Source organism: Schistocerca piceifrons, chromosome 6, assembly GCF_021461385.2.
Source record: "Schistocerca piceifrons isolate TAMUIC-IGC-003096 chromosome 6, iqSchPice1.1, whole genome shotgun sequence".
Lineage (NCBI taxonomy): Eukaryota > Metazoa > Arthropoda > Insecta > Orthoptera > Acrididae > Schistocerca > Schistocerca piceifrons.
The window spans coordinates 83,733,809-83,754,464 of record NC_060143.1 but is presented as its reverse complement, the minus strand read 5'-3'; the positions used below and the strand labels follow the sequence as shown (position 1 = coordinate 83,754,464).

The following is a 20,656-nucleotide window of genomic DNA, read 5'->3' as shown; positions in this document are numbered from 1 at the left end:
AAAAGGTTTTTTTTTTTCACTCAAAAACAAGTTCAGAGATGTTCAATATGGCCCCCTCCAGACACTCGAGCAATATCACCCCGATACTCCAACTCGTTCCACACTCTCTGTAGCATATCAGGCGTAACAGTTTGGATAGCTGCTGTTATTTCTCATTTCAAATCATCAATGGTGGCTGGGAGAGGTGGGCGAAACACCATATCCTTAACATACCCCCATAAGAAAAAATCGCAGGGGGTAAGATCAGGGCTTCTTGGAGGCCAGTGATGAAGTGCTCTGTCACGGGCTGCTCGGCCGTCCAGAACTTTTCCCTTTGCACAAACAGCCATTCTCTGTAAACTGTTTATACCAACGTTTAATATACCACCTATCAGGAGGTTTAACACCATACTTTGTTCGAAATGCACGCTGAACAACTGTCGTCGATTCACTTCTGCCGTACTCAATAACACAAAAAGCTTTCTGTTGAGCGGTCGCCATCTTCGCATCAACTGACGCTGACGCCTAGTCAACAGCGCCTCAAGCGAACAAATGTACAACTAGATGAAACTTTATAGCTCCCTTAATTCGCCGACAGATAGTGCTTAGCTCTGCCTTTTGTCGTTGCAGAGTTTTAAATTCCTAAAGTTGTGGTATTCTTTTTGAATCACCCTGTATATTTTCAGAAATTTGGTCATTAAAAGTGCTTTACACTTCACCAAAACACACTGTAATCATGGTTGTTGTGTGTCCCAGCCCAGTCAGTGTTCATTTGTTCACCAGGGAGTTTGGCGCCAAATTTGAATTTTGTTTGCATTTTGTCTTTGTGTGTGTGTTTTTTCTGTATGCTTCTTAGCTGTTTGTGTTGTCTTTTACACTAAAGGAACACCACGTAAAAGACAACACAAAGAGCTAAGAAGCGCACAGAAAACACACACACACACACACACACACACACACACACACACACACACACACAAAATGTAAACAAAATTCAAATTTGGCACCAAACTCACTGGTGAACACATGAACACTGACTGGGCTGGGACACACAATAACCACAATTACAAGGGGTTTGGTGAAGTGTAAAGTGCTTTTTACAACCAAATTTCTGAAAATATGTGTTATATTTATGTGTGCTCCACAACACCTCATCAGAATTCTGGGGAAAAAGGGCTTGCCACACAAAAATGTACGTAAAAACAAATATATGCGCGAAATATCACAATAAACTAAATTACGTTTAAAGCATAAAATGATAGGTTAACTCCCAACAAAATTTCTCATCAACATCACTTGGTTGCAGATGACAAACTACCAGTACGAAATAATATGCAAAGGGTCCTGAAAAATCATACAAACCGAATGTAAAGGTATTAACTAACAGAAACAAAAGTTGTTTAAACTATATATTACAGTAATTTTGTAATCATTTAGTAAAAATGCCTCAGCGATACAGATGGCCGTACCACAGGTGCAACCACAATGGAGTGGTATCTGTTGAGAGGCCAGACAAACGTGTGGTTCCTGAAGAGGGGCAGCAGCCTTTTCAGTAGTTGCAGGGGCAACAGTCCGGATGATTGACTGACCTGGCCTTGCAACATTAACCAAAACGGCCTTGCTGTGCTGGTACTGCAGACGGCTGAAAGCAAGGAGAAACTACGGCCGTAATTTTTCCCGAGGGCATGCAGCTTCACTGTATGGATAAATGATGATGGCGTCCTCTTGGGTAAAATATTCCGGAGGTAAAATAGTCCCCCATTCGGATCTCCGGGCGGGTACTACTCAAGAGGACGTCGTTGTCAGGAGAAAGAAAACTGGCGCTCTACGGATCGGAGCGTGGAACATCAGATCCCTTAACCGGGCAGGTAGATTAGAAAATTTAAAAAGGGAAATGGATAGGTTAAAGTTAGATATAGTGGGAATTAGCGAAGTTCAGTGGCAGGAGGAACAAGACTTTTGGTCAGGTGAATACGGGGTTATAAACACCAAATCAAATAGGGGTAATGCAGGAGTAGGTTTAATAATGAATAAAAAAAATAGGTTTGCAGGTAAGCTACTACAAGCAGCATAGTGGACGCATTATTGTGGCCAAGATAGACACGAAACCCACGCCTACTACAGTAGTAGAAGTTTATGTGCCAACTAGCTCTGCAGATGATGAAGAAATTGAAGAAATGTATGATGAGATAAAAGAAATTATTCAGGTAGTGAAGGGAGACGAAAATTTAATAGTCATGGGTGACTGGAATTCGAGACTAGGAAAAGGGAGAGAAGGAAACATAGTAGGTGAAAATGGATTGGGGCTAAGAAATGAAAGAGGAAGCCGCCGGGTAGAGTTTTGCACAGAGCATAACTTAATCATAGCTAACACTTGGTTCAAGAATCATGAAAGAAGGTTGTATACGTGGAAGAATTCTGGAGATACTAGAAGGTATCAGATAGATTATATAATGGTAAGACAGAGATTTAGGAACCAGGTTTTAAATTGTAAGACATTTCCAGGGTCAGATGTGGACTCTGACCACAATCTATTCGTTATGAACTGTAGATTAAAACTGAAGAAACCGCCAAAAGGTGGGAATTTAAGGAGATGGGACCTGGATAAACTGAAAGAACCAGAGGTTGTACAGAGTTTCAGGGAGAGCATAAGGGAACAATTGACAGGAATGGTGGAAAGAAGTACAGTAGAAGGAGGATGGGTAGCTCTGAGGGATGAAGTAGTGAAGGCAGCAGAGGATCAAGTAGGTAAAAAGACGAGGGCTAGTAGAACTCCTTGGGTAACAGAAGAAATATTGAACTTAATTGATGAGAGGAGAAAATATAAAAATGCAGTAAATGAAGCAGGCAAAAAGGAATATAGACGTCTCAAAAATGAGATCGACTGGAAGTGCAAAATGGCTAAGCAGGGATGGCTAGAGGACAAATGTAAGGATGTAGAGGCTTATCTCACTAGGGGTAAGATAGATACTGCCTACAGGAAAATTAAAGAGACCTTTGGAGAAAGGAGAACCACTTGTATGAATATCAAGAGCTCAGATGGAAACCCAGTTCTAAGCAAAGAAGGGAAAGCAGAAAGGTGGAAGGAGTATATAGGGGGTCTATACAAGGGCGATGTACTTGAGGACAATATTATGGAAATGGAAGAGGATGTAAATGAAGACGAAATGGGAGATATGATACTGCGTGAAGAGTTTGACAGAGTACTGAAAGACCTGAGTCGAAACAAGGCCCTGGGAGTAGACAACATTCCATTAGAACTACTGACGGCCTTGGGAGAGCCAGTCCTGACAAAACTCTACCATCTGGTGAGCAAGATGTATGAGATAGGCGAAATACCCTCAGACTTCAAGAAGAATATAATAATTCCAATCCCAAAGAAAGCAGGTGTTGACAGATGTGAAAATTACCGAACTATCAGTTTAATAAGCCACAGCTGCAAAATACTAACGCGAATTCTTTACAGACGAATGGAAAAACTGGTGGAAGCCGACCTTGGGGAAGATCAGTTTGGATTCCGTAGAAATGTTGGAACACGTGAGGCAATACTGACCTTACGACTTATCTTAGAAGAAAGATTAAGGAAAGGCAAACCTACTTTTCTAGTATTTGTAGACTGAGAGAAAGCTTTTGACAATGTTGACTGGAATACTCTCTTTCAAATTCTAAAGGTGGCAGGGGTAAAACACAGGGAACGAAATTTGTACAGAAACCAGATGGCAGTTATGAGAGTCGAGGGGCATGAAAGGGAGGCAGTGGTTGGGAAGGGAGCGAGACAAGGTTGTAGCCTCTCCCCGATGTTATTCAATCTGTATATTGAGCAAGCAGTAAAGGAAACAAAAGAAAAATTCGGAGTAGGTATTAAAATCCATGGAGAAGAAATAAAAACTTTGAGGTTTGCCGATGACATTGTAATTCTATCAGAGACAGCAAAGGACTTGGAAGAGCAATTGAACGGACGCGACAGTGTCTTGAAAGGAGGATATAAGATGAACATCAACAAAAGCAAAACGAGGATAATGGAATGTAGTTGAATTAAGTCGGGTGATGCTGAGGGAATTAGATTAGGAAATGAGACACTTAAGGTAGTAAAGGAGTTTTGCTATTTGGGGAGCAAAATAACTGATGATGGTCGAAGTAGAGAGGATATAAAATGTAGACTGGCAATGGCAAGGAAAGCGTTTCTGAAAAAGAGAAATTTGTTAACATCGAGTATAGATTTAAGTGTCAGGAAGTCGTTTCTAAAAGCATTTGTATGGAGTGTAGCCATGTATGGAAGTGAAACATGGATGATAAATAGTTTGGACAAGAAGAGAATAGAAGCTTTTGAAATGTGGTGCTACAGAAGAATGCTGAAGATTAGATGGGTAGTTCACATAACTAATGATGAAGTATTGAATAGAATTGGGGAGAAGAGGAGTATGTGGCACAACTTGACAAAAAGAAGGGACCGGTTAGTAGGACATGTTCTGAGGCATCAAGGGATCACAAATTTAGCGTTGGAGGGCAGCGTGGAGGGTAAAAATCATAGAGGGAGACCAAGAGATGAATACACTAAACAGATTCAGAAGGATGTGGGTTGCAGTAAGTACTGGGAGATGAAGAAGCTTGCACAGGATAGGGTAGCATGGAGAGCTGCATCAAACCAGTCTCAGGACTGAAGACCACAACAACAACAGTGAAAATGTTCACATTACAGATTAAATAAAACAGAAAATCATTGATGATCACACAGAGGTGCAGAAAAATGTTTGGGAACTTTGAGAAAACATGTTTTGCATAACTGGAGGACCTAAATTCAACGATTGTACTATTGTCATCAGTGTTGGCTTCATGTCTATCTTGGCTACAGTAACACATTCACTGTGCTGTTCATAGTAGCTTACGTGCATTCCTGTTTTCTTACTCATTATTAAACCCACTCCTGTGTTACACCTATTTCATTTTGTATTGATAATCTTGTGTTCACCTAACCAGAAGTCCTGTTCCTCTTGCCACCAAACATCACCAATTCCCACTATGCACTGAGTGATAAAAAATAACCAGACACCCCCCAAAACATATATTTTTCATATTAATTACATTCTGCTGCCACCTACTGCCAGCTACTACATATCATCGACCTCAGTAATCATTAAACATCGTGAGAGAGCAGAATGGGGCACTCCACAGAACTCACGGACTTCTAATGTGGTCAGGTGATTGGGTGTTACTTGTGTCATATGTCTGTACATATTCCACATTCCTAAACATCTGAAGGTCCACTGTTTCCGATGTGATGCTGAAATGGAAATGTGAAGGGACATATACAGCACAAAAGTGTACAGGCCGACTTCGTCTGTCGACTGACAGAGACCGCCGACAGTTGAAGAGGTTCGTAATGTGTAATAGGCAGACATCTATCCAGACCATCACACAGGAATTCCAAACTGCATCAGGATCCACTGCAAGTGTGTGACAGTTAGGTGGGAGGTGAGAAAACTTGGATTTCATGGTCAAGTGACTGCTCATAAGCCACACACCATGCAGATAAATGCCAAATGACGCCTTGCTTGGTGTAAGAAGTGTAAACATTGGATGATTGAACAGTGGAAAAATGTTGTGTGGAGTGAAAAATCATGGTACACAGTGGGACGATTCGATGGCGGGGTGTGGGTATGGCAAATGCCCGGTGAATGTCCTCTGCCAGCATGTGTACTGGCAACAGTAAAATTCGAAGGTGGTGGTTTTATGGTGTAGTCATGTTTTTCATGGAGGGGACTTGCACTCCTTGTTGTTTTGTGTGGCACTATCACAACACAGGCCTACATTGATGTTTTAAGCACCTTTTTCCTTCCCACTGTTGATGAACAGTTAAGGGATGGTGATTGCATCTCTCAACACAATCGAGCTCCAGTTCGTAATGCACAGCCTGTGGTGGAGTGGTTACACAACAATAACATCCCTGTAATGAACTGGCCTGCACAGACTTGTGACCTGAATCCTACTGAATACCTTTGGGATGTTTTGGAATGCCGACTTCGTGCCAGACCTCACTGACCGACGTCGATACCTCTCCTCAGTGCAGCACTCCATGAAGAATGGGCTCCCATTCCCCAAGAAACCTTCCAGCACCTGACTGAACAAATGCCTGCGAGAGTGGAAGCTGTCATCAACGCTAAGGGTGGGCCAACGCCATATTGAATTCCAGCATTACCGATGAAGGGTGCCATGGACTTGTAAGTCATTTTCAGCCAGGGGCCCATATACTTTCAATCACATAGTGTATCTATCTTCAACCTATCTGTTTCCCTTTTAAAATTTTCTAACTTACCTGCACGATTAAGGGATCTAACATTCCACACTCCTATCCATAGAATGCCAGCTTTGTGTCTCCTGATAACGATATCCACCTGTGCAGTCCCTTTCCAGAGATTTGAATAGTTGACTATTTCACCTCTGGAATATTTTACTCAGTGCCATCGTCATTTAACCATGCAGGAGAGCTGCATGCCCTCAGGAAAAATGACGCACAGTAAGGCCATTTTCGTTGATGTTATGAGGCCAGATCAGTCAAAGCATCAAGACTGTTGCCTGTGCAACTGTTGAAAAGGCTGCTGCTCCTCTTCAGGAATCACACGTTTGTTTGCCGCCTCAACAATTACCCCTCCATTATGGTTGAACTTACGGTGTGGGTATCTGTATTGCTGAGGCACGGAAGCCACCCCACCAACGATGAGGTCAATAATGGTTCGGGGGGAGGCTCAAAGTGATATTTCATATTAAAATACTTGGTGGGAATTAACTATTGTTTCAATATTGGCTGTGTCATAATACAACGTGGCAATCCACATCACATGTGACAGTAAGTTTCATATTCTATATGTCTGCCACCTCATTCACAAAGTTGTCAGTAACAGTTTTTCCGCAAAATTTCTCATACAGTTGTTTCTAAACTTCCAATTGTTTCTGCTACAGGTTTACGCCGCGGCTTTCCTGCATATTCTTGCTCAACGGAGAGTCTGCTGGGTCCACCGACGCTGTCACGTCCACTCCATCATCAGAGTGCAGCTCGGTACCAGTATGCCCCATCTTCACATCGTGCCCTCGGTGGAGATATATTGCGAGGGGCACGCTCCCATGAAGATCTGTTGGGATGCTCAACAGGCATTTCAGCAATATGTGCACCTCATACGTATGACAGGCCAGTGCCTGCACCACCACCCGTAACCCACGGTTATCGTCGACTCCCACCTCCACCGCCGCCTCCGCCCTATGACCAGCCAGTGAGTTCCTAGTTCACATAATTTTGTTGTTACAACTTTATGTGATTCAGGTTGATAATTATCGCTTGTTTGTTGTTTTTAACCTGAAGGAATTTTCAATATACTTGTGTCTCGCTATTATGCCCTATATCTGTATTTATAAAAGCTTTATTGCTGTTGAATTCATTTCCTCTCTGTGTTCTATCTCTTTGCTACTATTTTCACCTGTTTAAACTACATTTAGACTGGTTTCTCTCTTCTTGACATGAGAGGAGTTTACCCACATCTCTCTTTCAGAAAAACAAAAATTTTAATGATGTAGAAATATATTTAGTAACTGGCTAATTATTCACCTGTACTGCCATTTAAGAGTTTTTCAGTGGTCTTTCTACAATGTTTCTCCATACTTTTTTACTGAGATGTTATGTAGGATTTTGTTGTCCAATAATTATCTTGTATTTTTCGCCTCGAACTCATCAGAATGTTTTATTGTTAACGTTTGACCATCAGAGTCATATTACCTATTTATTATTTGTTTTTCAGCTAACTCACTAAATGTAGTTGAGTCTAAAAATAACTGTCTGTAGCTATTGGCATAGTCCATATCAATTCAGGCATGGTAGGAGGAAATCTTACCTTCATAGTCTTGGATATTATTGAATTTAGTATATGTTAAAATGAAGGACTAAGTAAGGAAAATGTGTTTTTTGTTTTCTCCAAAAAAATTTCTGCTCTGAGATACAGCCATCCAAAGAGGAGACTGTGCATGCCATTTTGAAGATGCGATTTTTGGAAAAAATTTTAAGGTGCTGTATTGCTGTATCTCTGGAACAGTTCTAGATATATATATATTTTTTAAATTTGAAACATAATTGCTTTATGATTACAAATAAATTCTCCATTAGGACTTACCTGTCAAAGTTCTTTCACTATAGCGTTCTGAACTTTTTTTAATTTATGGATTTAAAATTTTTTTTCTTTTTTCTTTTTTTACAAAAATGCCAATCTATAAAATTTTGATTTTTTTCTGTTGATCAGTACCATACAGTTCTACATTCCCTGAAAAGGAGAGCTTCCACTTTTAGGTTGAACAGGTTTTAGAAACAATTGAAATTTTTGCCGTGCATAAAACCGGTTTTATTACCACATTATCACGGAAAAGGCTCATAAAAATCAAAACCTAGCCTTATTTAACATAATTTTAGTTTTGAAAGATGAGTAAGAGACTTTTTCAAGCATTTTAAATGGTTCCAAAATGTATGTGAAAGGCCAAAGACTTAAAGGTTTCAATTTATACAACTTCTGTGCACTTTGTTTTGTACTGAAATTAGCCAGTCAGTGAACTAAAAATGTGTTCCACTGTTTCAGTATCTTCCTTTGACATAGAGTGATGCCTTTCTGTTGACCCATAGGAACTGGAGCACATAAATCTTAAAAAAGAATTGTGAATAGGAAGTGAGCACTGATGACGTTGTTGCTATCCTTAAGCTGGAAACCTATACCCAGCAGCTGGTCCATGTGGTAGCATAAAGTTCACTATAGTTTTGTTTGACTCATAACTGGTGCCTATAATCTCTGCAATCCACCAGTCACAGTCATACACACACGCCACAAACATCCCCTTTCTCAGGTTGTGAATCTGAATATTATCCTGCAGTTTCTGAGGTGTTCGCCGAACATTCGAAATTTCTTCTTTCTTGCTCTTTAAAGTGCATGCAATATGAGTTTGCCCATCACTGTTAGTCCAGAAATGTGTCTTCTGAATTCCTTTCACAGGAGTAATTTGTTTTGATCATTCTTCTTTTTTCTGCTCACGGAATCCTTCAATTTCCTCTTTGGACAAAACAATGAGGGCTGTGGATGTTTAAGATTTCATGGCTTTCATAAAATCCTCAGCATTCTGAATCACAGCTTTATTTGGTCTGGAAAGATTATATTTTGTAACATGGTGCTTCATCAGGCCTCCTACACCATCACAATTGCCGTGACATGTAGCACTGTACACCCAGTCAGTTGGCACAAGTGACTTACTCAATTCAAACAGCTGGTAATGATTTTTAAAGTGACTCTTTGAAAAAGACACTGCACTGTGTCAACTGGTAATTTTCTCACAAACACAGAACTCATTGGATGGTCACAGATTTTTTAGAAGCCTCTTCAATAAACAAATTAGTACTGAACAACTACAATACAGAAACCTGAAATGAACAACCACAACCAAGAAACTGACAAGAAACTACAATAAAGTGTAAGAAATATCTGCAACAATGAAAGTGAAAAGAAATAACTGCAACAAAGAAAGTGATAAGAAGTAACTGCTGCAACGACAGTAGAAATAAACATTGTAACAAAGAAAATGTCTGCTTGTGTCTGTATATGTGCGGATGGATATGTGTGTGTGCGTGTGCGAATGTATACCTGTCCTTTTTTCTCCCTAAGGTAAGTCCTTCTGCTCCCGGGATTGGAATGACTCCTTACCCTCTCCCTTAAAACCCACATCCTTTCGTCTTTCCCTCTCCTTCCCTCTTTCCTGACGAAGCAACCGTTGGTTGCGAAAGCTTGAATTTTGTGTCTGTGTTTGTTTGTGTGTCTATCAACATGCCAACGCTTTCGCTTGGTAAGTTACATCATCTTTGTTTTTAGATATATAATAAAGAAGTTAGTAAGAAACAACCTCAGTGAAGACATACATTACCCTTGAAAGTTAAAAAAATGATTTCTTCAAATAAAGCCTGTCCACCTTAAAAGTGGAAGCTCTCCTTTACAGAGAATATAGTACTACATGGTACTAATAATAATAATAATAATAATAATAATAATAATAATAAAAATTTAAAAAGTTAACTTTTCTGGATTGGCATTCTTGAAAAAAAAATTTTTTTCTGTAAATTATAAAAAAAAAAAAAATTCAAAAGGTGACAGTAAAAGAACTTTGACAGATATTTCCAAAGAGCATATTAAAAATTTTTCCGAAATTTGCATCTTCAAAATGGTGTTTGCAGTGTCTTCTTTGGAGGCCTGTGTCTCAGGGCAGGATTTTTTTTTTTGTAGAATTTTAACATATGCTAAATTCAATAACATCCGAGACTATGAAGGTAACCCCACTGCCTGAAATGATACGGATTATGCCTATTGTTTATTCCCTAAATTCCCTTTAGGAAATTTAATATGGTAATTAATCCAGTGCTGGACATCAACAACATTAAGTCATTATCAAACAAGAGCAGAAATGGTGAATAACTGGAATGTGTCATTATCAGAACTAAACAAGTAACATCCACTTTATATGTCCTGTTTTTAACATTCCTACTCTAGGCTCTCTTTTCAGTAGTATCCTCAAAATTTCTTTAAGTATTGCTGTCTAAAGCCTTCAGGTTTTACATTTTTCCATATTAAGAGTGGTTGTAGTACAAACAATGTGGATATTATCATGCTCTTTACTGAAGAGAGCAGCTCATGTAATTACATTTACTAAACAGTTGCAGCACAGAAACCTACCAGTGCTCTGTTATTGAGCCATTCACTTAATTTAAATGATAAAATTTGTCACTACATTGATGAAGATTAATCTTCTGCTATTTTTTCAGATTACTGTTCCTGTTACGACTCCTGAGAAAGCAACCTGCCCAGCTGTTCCTGAGCCACAGAGGGATGCAGAACCAGAGGGTGTGCTCGATATACGTACTCTTCGTGAAAAGAGTAAGAATCTGGACCTGCCACTCATATCTGCATTGTGCAATGACCGCTCCTTGCTGGAACAGACAAATGCTTTTGTAATGCCGAGACATCCCCGTCGCCGTCAGCCCTCAAGATCTTCAGAGGGAACTACAGAAGTCCCAGCCAGTGTAGAGGTGCCATCTTCAAATGTAGGTAGTGGGAATGGCAGCAGAAAACTCTCAGGTGTAAGTGGTGGAACACTTCTATCAGGACTTGGGACAAGCAAGCTCAAGTATCCTGTGTCAGGATTGTCCACAACACAGATTTCTAAGCCCAGAAGGAAGGCATCATCAGGAACACATGTTCACACTCATCCCTGCTCTTCAGTGAGCACAAGTTCTGGTGCTATAAAGAACGAGGGAAGGAATGTGGGTCGCAGAGATACCATAATGCCATGACAAGATGTGGACTTTTACTGTCATTGGCATCAAAATAACAGAGGCACAGTGTGACTGAGAAAACATTTACTCTGTTGTAACATATGAAATAATTAATGTGTCTGTAGTTTTACTCAAAAATGAACTATTGTTTCAGATGAGAAAATTTTATGTGAGTACTTTTGTGAGTTAAGTTGTACATGCAGCAGGGAAATGTATGTGGAATATGTGGTAACTCAACACATATATATTAAAAACAGGGTACTTTCTTTTTCTTTTCATTTATAGAAATATTGGTTTGTAGGATGGCAGTACAGAAGGATTGCACCCAATAGATTTTCCCCCCTGTAATAGTGCTTGGCAGGGATGGTGTGGATGATGGAGATAGAAAGAACCAACAAAAGAGAAGCAAAAATTGTTAGGTTTAAGACAATTCTCCTCTCTAGCCTATCCTGTGAAAGCCTCAGCAACTGCTGCATCCCACATCCATTTGAAGCTGCTACCCAGCCAAGCATTGGCCTCCCTCTATTATGTTTACTCTCACACTCCCCTCCATTGCAATATTAACATTACTGGATGGCTGACATCCTATCAACCAATCCCTCATCTTAGTGAAGTTGTGCCATAAATTTCTACCCCCCCTCCCCCCCTCAGATCAATTGAGTGCCTCCTCATTAGTTCTCCAGTCTATCCATCTAATAGGTGATAGAAAAGACAATGAACTATCCCAGCTATGAGAAGTCTTAGTTCCTTCCTTGGGTGTAAAGAGGGATAGGTTGATAAAGGTTAGAAAAGACTCTCATACTCCAGGAGGAGAGGGACCCATCTGTTGTTTATACATTTATCCAATTGATGGATGTAAGACTACTGAAAAACAAATGAATATCTTCTATCTCATTGAATATTTGGTGCTTCAGACTAAAACACAATGTGTGCCCATTCATGACCTGAGAAGATAACAAACAATGTGCAGGTGCGCACGTGTGCCCACACACACACACACACACACACACACACACACAGGGCAACAGAGCAAATTATTAGACATGTACCATAATCTCTCACAACACTAAATGTTTAAATGAAGCACTAAGTTAGAAGGCACAAAAACTGCACAAATGACAGATAAGGGTTTTGAATGAATTTTAAGAAACTTGGTGTTGTTTCAGTCATTGTTTTATGTAAAGATGATTGAAAATTAATACCAATTTTATTAGAACAGAATTTCACTTTATGTCACAGTCTTGACAAAACATCATCTTAGATTGTTATTGATAGAACATGGAGTAGCCTTGTTGGTTACTTAATTTAGTGGGAGAAAGAAAAGTATTATACATCTTGGTCGCTTTGCTCAACTGTCTTCTCTTATCTTCTAATGACCCATTATTTGAGATCGTTGCTCATGTTCTCATCAGAACTGTTTCATCATTCTGTAAGAATGAATAATAACCGCGCTACACAAAAGTCCTTGGGATTTGATTTTTCTTGAATCTTACATTTTAGCAAAATATCCAGAGATGTTGTATGTTAAATTTGATTGACTTGTCTTACTTCATTTTTGGTCAGCTAACTGGATTTTCTTTCCTCTTCCTCCTCCTCTTTATCACCACTTCTCCCCTCTTTCTCATTCATTTTTTATTTCTGTCTCTTTTTTTCCCTCCATTCTAGGATGTAACCATTACAGTATGGTGCATTCTTGTTTCTGAATAAACCAATTCTAATGGGAAACTTTCATGAAAAGCTTTCATGGAAGCTGAAGAAATGAAAAGCTTATACCCTGAAATATATTACTGTTTAGAAAGTTTTTTTATATTTTTAAATCTAAGATTTGTGCCCGTGAAGCATTGCTCTAAGGATTTGTAAATATTAGAAAATATAGGTGTTCTCCGAAAGTTTATGTTGCCATAAATATTCAGGTTAGAACACTAAAGGAAAGACAGAGTATTTCTTAATTTCCAACGAGATATAAGAATTCCACAACATTATCCCTGCAGCATTGTGAAATGTACCTGCTATTCCCTGTGTCTCTGTTACGTCACTATCTGCAGCAATGCAAATACAGTTAGTGACATATTCACTTGAGGCTATTACTGTTAAGTTTTATTCCCTTACAGATGTTTTTATTACAGTTCAGTCTTAAAGCAATTGCTTGGTGCTTAGCACAGTCTCTGAAATCTTGGCCTTCACTTGTGTTCACGATAAGAATTAGAAGATATAGAAACTTAAAATAATTTACATTTTACTGCTGTTGTGATATACATGACCTTAGGGGCAAATTGTAATGGATTTTCAAAATGGTGGATGATTTAACAGTTTGTATGTATCCATTAGTTTTTCTTGTTGGTGAACCTGAGTGGATGCTATCTGAACTTTGGTCAGAGACTGGGCATAAGCCAACAGACAAAAAGTATCTGTGACAGCATTATCATAATTTCTGTTATACTTATGCATTTGATACATTTATTAATCATTAATGTGGCTGAATGCATTTACTGCACTATAGATAAGGAGATTTAGCATTTTGATTGTTGCATAAAGCAAATAGCTGCAAAAGTATGAGAGTCTGAACTGGAGAGCTCTGCTCCACTCGCAGTTCCATCTGAATTTGCAACAGTAGCTGCAGAAAGGAAAATACACCCACTGATTTACTGCCTACATGCAATGCTGATATGTACTGAAATTTGATTAAGTATGGACTTGTGACATCAATTCTTGTAGGAGTGAAAACTGTTACTTCATCTGCAGGTGTAGTGTAAAAGCAGTGGGTGACTGTGCTCCTCCATAGAATATTGTGTCAGTTTTTAAAGAAAATAAGTTGTAAGTGACATAATGCTTGCCATTTCGACTGCCAAGTATTTATGCACTGGAATGGAACTTGTATTGTAATTGTATCATTGAACAGAGACATTACCTCATTCTATGGAGGGTGTTTTGAGTGATGAAATGGATTATTATCAAAGTTGAATTAAATGAATCGTAACTGAAGATTTAAAATTATAAAGCTTCTGTTGTAAGAAGCTTTTATATTAATAAATAGATATAAATAACTGAAATACAAATATATTCTCCAAATTACAGTGTTTTTGAGCTCAACAATCCATTCAAAACTTTTTACAAGCTATGGCTTAGCTTTCAGCCCATAAATTTGTGTTATAACCCACCGACCGAGCCACTTAAACCTAATTACCATACATCCACACAAGTAATTTTTAATTTCCGTGTCTTCCTATGAAATTATAGACAATTTGCATGATTTATTTAGATAACATAGTTACCAAAATATGGAACCTTCTGAGTAGGATTCAATTTCCAGTTTCAAGAACACATACTGAATTTTGTGGGAAGTTCTAAACTGTATACCATATGCTCACAGTTAACTTAATTTGACAAGCTAAGATACAAGATTATAGGAAGAGTTGGTGCTATCTTATGCTATTTAAGTTGGCTCTTCATGTGTAAAGCTTGACAAATACCCATTGAATTTCTTGAAAACCAGGACAATGCTACATCAGAAGTGCTAGCAGTGTGGAATTCAGATATAACTGATCTAACAATTATAATTTGAAAGGATGGAAAAAATATATTTTGTTTCTGCTTCACCATTCAACATGTATTTTAAAGCTTGCATACAAAACTAAGTAGTTACCTTAGTGGAAATGTACATTTATACTTGTGTTTGTTGTACTTGGATTCTCAGTTTAATCCAAACACCACAGAAAACCAAGAAGAACTTTTTAAACTATGTTGCATAGTACTGCACTAAAGTATTACAGAAATATTAATATAGTCACTTACGAAATTACATTGTTTGTCAAAAAATAAATGCAAGCATTTCATTCGCTGATCTGGCAATGGATTAGGTGCGGACACACCTAGGAAGAAAAGGAACAGTACGACATTTGTTTATATTATTTTCCATACTGCTACACCTCTGCTACTTCAGATAGTAAATTATTTGTATATCTTTACCAATAACCATTACTGAATGGCATTATCACTTCCCTTTTTAACTCACTAACAATTTATTTGAAGCTTTGCAAGCTTCTGTTTCTCAGGGTGCCATTTTAGTCTGTTTCCATACATTTCTTAATTTAATGACTGTATGTACGTATGTAATTGTTCAAACATAATTGGTTTTCATGGCCACATTTCATTGTAAAAATGTCAATTGCTCAACTTTTTGTCTTTAATCATCGTGTATGTGAGCCTGCATAAACAAACATTATGTGTATAAAAGCATCGTGATGTATCATCATTTGCAGTTTTTATAAAACAAATACCTTTGTGCTCCTAATAGTTACCCAATTATCCAAAAATCTCTTATTTGTAGGTCATATGGTACCATTTACATAGCGTGTACCTTATTAAAACTTGTGACACTTACTTTATGGGGTGAAAAGTTCTTGGCCTGACAGTGAAAAACCATATTTTAGGCAAACAATACGCTTTTTTTTATATAGTTTATATTTACGTAAATGCACTGGCTGTGATGGTGTTTTTAGCAGAATGTTGTGGCATATGCTGACTTAATGGTGTTACTCATAAGCTATATTTGTAATTGGGGGGGGGGGGGGGGGGGGCAAAAAAATCAATAACTCAAGGCAAGTTTTCTAACAGGTTCAAATATACTGTAGTAATGCCCATCTATAAGACTGATGTAAAGCAAACAACTTCTGATTACAGATGTATTTCACTCCTTCAAATCTTTTCAAAAGTTTTTGATACAGTGGCCTGTGATAGAATACTGACTTATTTAGCTGAACAGAACTTATTAATTGTCTCTCACTATGGCTTTTGTAAAGGATTCTTCACAGAGAAAGCAATACAAGATTTCACAAATGAAGTGCTTGCAGAGCAAAACAAGAAAAATTATCCTGTTGGTATATTTTGTGATCTTACCAAACTCCTTGATTGCATGATTCACAAAATTGTATTTGATAAACTTAAGTGTTAATGCATTAATAGTTTCCCCCTTTCATGGGTGGTATCATACATTCATAACAGAAAACAGAAGAACTCTTTTAAAACTGTCACACAATCTAGAAACAAACCTCAGATTGGAGGAACACAGTGTGGGGCCTCACAAGGTTCTCTAGTGTGTCCACACTTTTTCTTAATCAACATAAATGATGTTCTTAATCAACATAAATGATCTTTCAATGGCATTAAAGGACAGCCCAAAAACAGTATTGTTCGTTAATGGTGCAAGAGTACCAATCAAGGACCAAAACTCAACCTTGCACATCTCAGATGATAGCTGAACAGGCCCACAGTCAGTAGTATAAGTCTTGCTCTCACAAAGACTCATATTATGTGATTTTAAACAAGCAATAATGACCAGTTAGCAGCACGATGATACATTAATGGTCACGCACACAAAACAAAATACATACAAATTTTTTTAGGATCCAGATGGATAACAAGTTGAAATGGAGTCAACATAGATTGCTAATCAAGCTCAGTTCAGCATGTTTGGCCCTTAGAAGCATCTGCCACTATGTGACCTGAAGACAAGAGTATTGGCTTATTTTGTTTATTTTCACTCCCAGTTTCTTGTGGTGGTATTTTCTGGGATACTGCAATTAATGTAAATTAAATGTTTATTCAGTAAAAACGCACAGTGAGAATATTACGTAAAGTAGTTCACTGTATGTATTCTGTAGTAAAGTTATTCTACAAGATTCCATATAACATAAAGAAAGAAATATGATTATCGAGATTCAATGGTTGAAAAGCTGTTTGCCACATGGTAAGTAGCAATGTTAGTTGTAAACATAGTAAACAGGGCCTGGTATTTACAGATGTAGGTAACACTTTCCTTTGAAAAATACCAATGTAATTGAGCAAATGCACTGCTAGCCATTATTCTTCGAGCGGGTGGGCTGTTATAAAACACAAGTGGGTGAGCGGCGCACTTTGTACGCATGTAAGGAATAGTTGTCTTTATGTTACCAAAGTAATCATTTATGAAAAAAGACAGTTTAATCTTAGTATAATTAAACAACAATAAAGTAAACTTATATTTCACCTTGTCCTGGTACTTCAGGTGAAATATAGGCCTCCTACACAAAATACAAAGCATTTTTGACCTCTTAAAAATGGGTCTAGGTTTTGTTATACTAGTGCATTTATATACTGTAGCATAAAGACACGCTGGAATGAGCGTACAAGGAAGAAGTGAAATTTAATGGTTGCTCTTGTGAAAAGAAAGAAATAAGAGTTAACATTACATAGAAATGTAAAAGTTTCATTATGGTAAATGGTTTAACCTCAGGCTTACAGCAGTACTAATTCCTTCTTAAGGAGATACATATAACAATTATCAGAATATAATGTACATTTCAGAAATACAAAACACTCTATATCACGAAAAGTATAATGATGGAGAACATGATATGAACAGAAATAAAAGCAGTGGTTCCATAAAATATCTGTGTTCAGAAAGTAATAAGTGACAACACCAGTTATTCAGTATAAAATCTTAAAATTGCTAGCTGATCATACTGAAAAGGAAAGCATGAATTATGGAATACAACATTAATGGCAACATTATTAATAATAGGTTTATTGTGTAGTTAGGGTGGTCAAATAAAGATTGCCGGTACAGCAGATTGATAAATATATGTATTAAAACAAACTTCTTCATGAATTTTTTCCAGATCTTTGATAGGAAATCAGTTTTTCAGTGAATATTCAAAACACACTAAAAAAATTCTGAGGGTGTGAAAGATGGATGAGTTCAGTAAGGCAGAAGCTGCATGTTATGACTGGCTGCTGATGGGTGAGGAGAGCAGGAAAACAGTAGATTAATTTTACAGGAAAGTTCTGGTAGGTAAATTTAGACAACATTGCAGCAACAGTGCAGCAATCTGTTGGAATATTTTGGGTACAATTAACAGTTGAGATCACAGTAATACTTGTTTATTTACCGGTTTTGGCTTATGTTAAAGCCATCTTCAGAATTTTTGGCACCCTATGGTTGGCACTGGTGGTTCATCAGTTTCCTCGTGATACTACGACCGTACATTGTCGATGTACTGACAAGCTGCCAGCACCAGCCATAGGGGGCCAAAAAATTCTGAAGATGGCTTTAACATAAGTAAAACCAGTAAATAAACAAATATTATTGCGATCTCAACTGTTGATTGTAACCTAAAGTGCTGGTAGAATGTAAATACGTTAGGAGTAATGGTGGCCACTCACTGAAAAGTGGATGTGTCGGATCAGTGATATGTATACACAAAAGAAGAGTTTCTCGGTAGCTTTAACAGGAATCCTTTTTCAAGCTAGAGTACAAATAAAAACAGAAAACACATGCTTATGCACACCTATGTCCCTGCATAGCTTCGCCTAAACAAATGATGTTAGTGCTGCATTTCTGCAGGTGGACGAGGTTTTGTCAAGAGTGGTGGGTAGAAGGAGAGAGAGGCGGGAGGGTTGAAGGTGAATGGCTAGTGGATCGGAGGAAGGGAGCTGATTAGCTGGTAGTAAAACAGAGGGGAGGGGTGGCAGGTGCACCGATTAGGTGTGTGATGCAGATTGTCTTGACCAATGGGGAGCATCACAATCTGAAGGTTACCTGGGGACATAAACTGGGAGGAGGGGACAGGATGGAGGAAGGGGGAACTATTGGATGGAGGGTGTGGGGACAGTGGGTTACCAGAGATTGAAGCCAGGATGATTATGGGAGCAAAAGGTGTGTTGCAAGGATAACTTCCATGTGCATTGTTCACAGAAGCTGGAAGTGATGGGGGGAAAGATCCAGATGGCCAGGTTGTGAAGCAGCCATTGAAATTGCATGTTGTGCCACAGACTGGTCAACTTTGTTCTTGGCAACAGTTTGGTAGTGGCCAATTCATCCTGGTGGACAGCTGGTTGGTAGCCATACCAACATAAAAGCTGTGCAGTGTGTGCTGCAGATCTGATATATGACATGGCTGTTTTCACAGGTGGCCTGCTGTTGGGGTAGGGCAAGCATGTGACAGGAGTGGAATAGGAAGTGCTGGCAACGTGAATTGGGTAGGTGGTAGCTTGGTCTTCCATTGGGATATAATTCCTGTGATAAGGATTTGGCAACAAAAGCAAAACGTGGATAATGGAATGTAGTCGAATTAAGTCGGGTGATGCTGAGGGTATTAGATTAGGAAATGAGACACTTAAAGTAGTAAAGGAGTTTTGCTATTTGGGGAGCAAAATAACTGATGATGGTCAAAGTAGAGAGGATATATAAAGTAGACTGGCAATGGGAAGGAAAGCGTTTCTGAAAAAGAGAAATTTGTTAACATCGAGTATAGATTTAAGTGTCAGGAAGTCGTTTCTGAAAGTATTTGTATGGAGTGTAGCCATGTATGGAAATGAAACATGGACGATAAATAGTTTAGACAAGAAGAGAATAGAAGCTTTCGAAATGTGGTGCTACAGAAGAATGCTGAAGATTAGATGGGTAAATCACATAACTAATGAGAAGGTGTTGAATAGGATTGGGGAGAAGAGAAGTTTGTGGCACAACTTGACTAGAAGAAGGGATCGGTTGGTAGGACATGTTCTGAGGCATCTAGGGATCACCAATTTAGTATTGGAGGGCAGCATGGAGGGTAAAATCGTAGAGGGAGACCAAGAGATGAATACACCAAGCAGATTCAGAAGAATGTAGGTTGCAGTAGGTACTGGGAGATGAAGAAGCTTGCACAGGATAGAGTAGCATGGAGAGCTGCATCAAACTAGTGTCAGGACTGAAGACCACAACAACAACAAGGATTTGGCAGTGGGAGTGGCATAGGGATGGACTTGGATATTGTATAGGTTGGATGAGCAATGAAAAACTACTTTGTGATGGATGGGAAGGATCTTGAATGGACGTCCCTCATTTCAGGGTATGATAAATGAATTGTGTGGCTAGGGCCTCCCGTCGGGTAGACTGTTCGCCTGGTGCAGGTCTTTCGATTTGACGCCACTTCGGCGACCTGCGCGTCGATGGGGATGAAATGATGGTGATTAGGACAACACAACACCCAGTCCCTGAGCGGAGAAAATCTCCGACCCAGCCGGGAATCGAACCCGGGCCCTTAGGATTGACAGTCTGTCACGCTGACCACTCAGCTACTGGGGGCGGACTCAGGGTATGATGAGAGATAACCAAAGCCCTGATGAAGGATAAGGGTCAGTTGTTCCAGTCCAGTGTAATATTGAGTGATTTAGGGGTGGGGGGCTCCTTTGTAGCTGATTCTTGGGTGTGGTGGGAGATTTGGGGCTGTGTGAGGATATGGCATGTGAAATCTGTTTGCGGACTAGGTTCGAGGGGAGGGAGGGGGGCATAATGCCTGCTGCCTGTGGAGGCCT

The 20,656-nt window shown here is 38.9% G+C and overlaps 1 protein-coding gene across 1 annotated transcript in view; it reads left to right on the top strand.

Annotated features, from left to right (window-relative positions):
• Positions 1–15,573, top strand: part of LOC124802540 (protein expanded) — a 490,537-nt gene extending 474,964 nt beyond the window's left edge. Inside the window, exons 18-19 of the mRNA XM_047263399.1 lie at positions 6,937–7,244; positions 10,811–15,573. Of these exons, the coding sequence (XP_047119355.1) occupies positions 6,937–7,244; positions 10,811–11,338 (836 nt within the window). The 3' untranslated portion in view covers positions 11,339–15,573. The remainder of the gene's footprint in view (positions 1–6,936; positions 7,245–10,810) is intronic.
• Positions 15,574–20,656: the final 5,083 nt, after the last annotated feature.